Here is a 5,201-nt window from a genome sequence, read left to right as displayed (position 1 = left end):
CAATTCCATGATATCAAACGGAGCTAATATTTTTAATTTATTTTTAGTATTTACTTGTTTTCTTTCCCTACTATATTTTTATTATAGTTTAACTATTTTTTATTCGTACATATTTTGCCGTGATCTAGGAAACATACTTGACCTTACAATAAGTCGAGATTGGTGGCACCTATCTTCATACTTTTGACCAAGTCTACTACAATGTGTAACCGTCATTATATACTAGTACAAAATAAAAGGAAATAAAAATATTGATGACGTATTCTTCAAAAATAAAAAAATAATTAATTTTATTGAATAAAACAAAATGTATTTAAAATTAGATAGATTAATAAAATAATAAAACTAAGAATACATAAATAAATAGGGGGTGAGTAGAGAGTGAGGGCAAAATAGCAAAATAGAAAAAATGGGAAGAGCTCCATGCTGCGACAAAGCCAAGGTGAAGAAAGGGCCATGGACTCCCGAAGAGGACGCCAAGCTCAAATCCCACATCCAAACTCACGGCACGGGCGGCAACTGGATCGCCCTCCCGGCCAAAATAGGCCTCAAGAGATGCGGAAAGAGTTGTCGTCTTAGATGGCTCAATTATCTCAGGCCTAACCTCAAGCACGGCAGTTTCACCGCAGACGAAGACAACTTAATCTGCACCCTCTACCTCACCATCGGAAGCAGGTATGTAGGAGTACATATGATAAGACTTATACAGTGGTTTCAGTTTTTTTAAATTTTTTTTTAGAATACACTTTTATACATGAATTTTGCATGATGGGATTAATTCATTTATGTGGGAATATAATTAAGGTGGTCGGTGATCGCGGCTCAGTTACCTGGAAGAACAGACAACGACATCAAGAACTACTGGAATACCAGGCTCAAGAAGAAGCTCTTCCCCAAGCAAAGAATCAGATCCGAGCCTACACTGCCGCCGCCACCTCAGCTCCAAGAAAGTTTCTTGTGTTGTAATAATTTGGAAGTTGATTTCCAACATCACAACATATGGGAGAATTCAGCGGCCATGATTGATCTTCCATCACAAATGGGAATATACAGTGCAATGTCACAGCTTCACACTTCTTCTTCAATGGCAAATGCTATAAGCTTGGAAGAGATGAATAACTATCAACCTTGGATAGTATTGGATGAGCCTAGGTTACTACCTTATTCTCAATAACCATCTATTTTTCTAGCTTCATTCAAGGAATTTGATCGTTTGTCCTGTTTTAGTGTTTTGTAATGTCACTTTCATATGCAAATCAAATCCGAATCTTCAATTCTTATTTTCCATTTAGTTTTTAATTATCAAACTCATTGTTTGCACTCTATTCAACGTCAATTATTTTGTTGGATTAAGATGGTTAGAATTGATTGTTGAGTTGGCCTATCACGTCCTACACTCCAAATTAGAATAATATTCATGTTCTTGGACTTTCCCAATTATAATCATCTAATTAAATGAAAAAGGAAAAATATAATGCATTTTACTAGTTAAGAAAGATGGTAAGCGGTTTTAATACGCCCACGCAATGTATGAACCAAAATGATCAACATCCTTCCCCACTTGGAATATAGAAACTCATAACCGAATGTAGCTTATAAGGGGAGAATTAACCATTCATTTATAAAGGATTCAGAATCATCATTTTTTAGATGCAGGACAAAAGGAGTATGAGCATATTCTTATTTTATACTTAAAATTTTATTTGGTTATATTAAAACTTTATTTCATATTTAACTTAATAATAATAGTCAGATATTATGAAGCATCATATTTATCTATCATTTTATTCAAGGATGGGTATAATATATTCCACAGATGAAATTAAAGTATAATTGTTGAGAAAGTAGCATGAAATTGAAGAAAAATAAAGTAGAAAAGGACACGTTTGACGTTTTGGCAACAAGTTGTTAGGTGTTAGCAAATTGGGCATCGGAAAATGGCGGTATGTTTTTATTGTTATGTAAGAAACTTACTGTTAAGTAAGCAAAAAGGGCCATCTTAAGCTGTTGGGAAGAGTAGAGATAAGGATTAAGAGCATCCACACGTGGATTAAGACTTTTATTACTTTTTTACTCTTTACTCTTTCCCAATAGCACAACACTCATATTCATGCTCTTCCACAAGAACATGCTCAAGGGTCTCATCATTCCATTATTTAATTTAAATACTTCAATTACTAAAAATATATTAAAATATAAAAATTACATAATTAAAATCCTAAAAAATAAAAAAAAATACATAATTAAAGGCTAAAAAATACCCCCGTGGAAGACTAGTTCTCCGACCCTATCCCCAATGTTTGTCGGAGACCCCGTATCATTGCCAAATGTGAATCAAGTTGCTCGGGAGTCATATTTGACCTATCGGCCAACTTGAGTTGAGCCAAAAGGGTCCACAACGAGTTGGTGGGGGGTTGAGGAGGCACAAAGGGAGCGGGGGGGATGGAGTCGCGGCGCGACGGCGGTTGGCCGTCGCCTTCTTCCTTCCTTGCGGCAGGTGTTGAGAACTGCTCGGGCCGGCGTCGGGGCTATCCAAGTTAGCTCCGGCAAGCTGGCTAGCCACCTCATCCTCGCCAACGTCGGATAGAGATACTGACCTCGACCGTTTGCTGGAGGAGGATGATACGCCTACCTTATACTTTGGATGCACACGCACCTCCTGCCAAGCGCTGAGGTACTTGAATGGTTTGTAATGTTGGGATTGGTAGGTCGCCAAGGCGGCACTGATGATGTCGAGCTCGCTACTGCCGCTCCCCGCCGACCGCTCTTCCTGGAGGTAATACCCCTGGAACATTTGGATTTATTCGTTGGTTCTGAAGATGGCATTGTACACCATACTCTCATTGCGCTCGATGGTTCCAGCCGGGCGGTTTTCATTGTATCGGCGAGAGACGCTCCACCAAATCCTATCCCCGCTTTGGTTCGTGCCTATCTCCGGATCTTCGGAGATAATCAAATATGCTTTGAATAACTGATCCATCTCCGCCGGAGTGTACGGGGTGTGGACACCTTGAGGAGTAGGATTAGGAAGAGGAGGAGTTTGAGAGCCGCCGCTCCCTCCCGATCTGGGTTCGGGTGCCTACCCGTATCGCCCATCGGGGGCATCTTGGTCGTCCACCGGGTAAGGCCCGTCGCCACCCAGAACTTGAGAACCTTGGGTTTGAGGAGGGGCCGAGAATTGCGTTTCCGGACTAGGGAATGGTTGTGAGCCGAACCATTCGTGGTTCCAACCGCGGGAGTCGGAGGGGTGATCGCCGAAGCCGGACATTTTTTTTTTGTAAGAGTGAAAGATTGGGAATTGATAAGAGAAGATGAGGGAATTTAGATAAGAATTATGTAGTGTGGTGTGAAATATTTTGTGTGGAAGTGGGGGTATTTATAGATGAAAATGTGAATTTTGGGGGAAAAAATTGAAAAATAAATTAAAAGTGTGGAGAAAACGGATATAATTTATTGGAAATTGGGAAAATATTTTTTTACTTATTTAAAAAGATTTATTGGGAAATGGGAAAATATTTTTTTACTTATTTAAAAAAGATTTTTAAATTAAATTTGATTTTTTTAAAAAAAAAGAAAAATCGAAAATGCCAACGGCTTTGCCCTTGCCCAATCCCGTGCCGCCACGTCAGCCTGCTCAGCGGCACGGACGTGCTCGATGCATCGAGCAGTGCCGTACCAGCGGCAAGAGCATAGCGGCGGAGAGCACACCGCCACGCTAGCGGCACGGACGCCGTCCGTGCGGAAGAGCAGTGATGGAGTACGTACTAAACAAGCCCAACAGCAGTAAAGCCCAAGACAGAGTATCAGTTCGGCATGACTAAAGAGTATCAGTCCGGCGTGACTAAAGAGTTCAGTTCGGCACAACCAAAGAGTTCGGCCCCAGCCTACAGCTCGGTGAAAGCCAACTCATCAAGCTCTGCTCTCAGGTCGGCATCAAGCTCTACTCTCAGATCGGCAAAAGCTGCTCGGCAATAATTCAGCAGTTCGGTCTCAGTATTCGACCGAACTAGGAGATAGTGGACTCATGCAAGATTTCCACCTCCACTACACCGACGATCTATTTAGTGGTGTCAAGCAGTCATTAACTCATGCAGGATAGTGGACCCATGCAAGGTCGCCACGATCTCCACGACATCCACTACCTAATAAATGCTGCATGCCACGATCTTGGTTCACTGTATAAATAGAACCTAGGTCAGATAGATAACTTCTTCTGTTAAATTCTAAAAAGCTCTCTAGAGAGAATATCATAAAGCAGGCCAGTGTTGTAAGCTGTAATTCGCAGATCAAGCAATACAAACCTGCCCCCATTTCTCCCCGTGGACGTAGATTTACATCAGTAAATCGAACCACGTAAAATCCCTGTGTTGATCTTCATTTATTTCCTGCATTTACAAACATCAGAAATTCGCGGAACCATCACTGGCGCCGTCTGTGGGAAACAGAGAACAAAATTTGTGATAAAGCGAATTTTTGACCCTTTTCCACCCCAAAAAATGCATACCAGATCACATAACACTCATAATACCGTTCGTGATAACCGTGAGGAAGCTAGTCCAGCTCGCAGGTCTGAAAAACGGCCTCGGGAGACATCTACCTCCGGTTCTCACGAAGAAGGAGCAAGCCACTCCAGGAGTCATCGCACCGAGTCTTCCCAGCAGCCCAATTTAAATGAAGCTGTCAAGCTGTTCTTGGCCGAGAAGCAGGAGGAGTTCTTAACCTTCCTGCAGAAGAGCCAACAGCCGGAGAAGACAACGGCGGATTCTCCCTCCTCATCCAGACATGAAAGTCACTACCGCAGTAGTGACGTGTCTTCCAGGAGAAAGAATCCTCAACCTCAACATGCTCCTGCTCCTCCTCGGTACCGGAACCACAGGAGAACTCCATCTCCTCCGTACCGAAGAGATGTCGGGTTCGCCATGTACGGAGCATTAAAGACTCCGTTCTCGGACGACATCACCCGAACTCCTTTGCCGCGGAACTACCGGACACCGTCAATGACTTATGACGGGCTAGAGGATCCTCATGACTTCTTGGGACGCTATCAATATAATATGGCGAACCAGGGTCTCAATGAGGTCCATATGTGCAAACTGTTCCCCGAGCTGCTCATCGGGAACGCCAGAAGGTGGTTCGACAGCCTTCCTCAAGGCAGCATTAGATCCTACCGAGATCTAATGGATGCTTTCCACAGGAGGTTC

General features: G+C 42.5%; 1 protein-coding gene across 1 annotated transcript; it reads left to right on the top strand.

Moving 5' to 3' along the window:
- The first annotated feature begins 395 nt into the window (after nt 1–395).
- On the top strand, nt 396–1,280 carry LOC121776475 (transcription factor RAX3-like). The gene is made up of 2 exons (XM_042173649.1): nt 396–675; nt 805–1,280. Exons 1-2 carry the CDS (start codon nt 410–412, stop codon nt 1,172–1,174), a joined length of 636 nt encoding a protein of 211 aa, XP_042029583.1. The 5' UTR covers nt 396–409; the 3' UTR covers nt 1,175–1,280.
- Nucleotides 1,281–5,201: the final 3,921 nt, after the last annotated feature.

This window comes from Salvia splendens, chromosome 18 (assembly GCF_004379255.2).
Source record: "Salvia splendens isolate huo1 chromosome 18, SspV2, whole genome shotgun sequence".
In the NCBI taxonomy this organism is placed as follows: Eukaryota; Viridiplantae; Streptophyta; class Magnoliopsida; order Lamiales; family Lamiaceae; genus Salvia; species Salvia splendens.
This window is presented reverse-complemented; position numbering and strand designations above follow the sequence as displayed.

What these genes read in the sequence shown, in the direction of transcription:
- LOC121776475 (XM_042173649.1), top strand. Translation starts at nt 410, where the DNA reads ATGGGAAGAGCTCCATGCTGCGACAAAGCCAAGGTGAAGAAAGGGCCA. An exon ending in TACCTCACCATCGGAAGCAG is followed by an intron (nt 676 to 804) that starts GTATGTAGGAGT and finishes AATATAATTAAG; the next exon opens with GTGGTCGGTGATCGCGGCTC.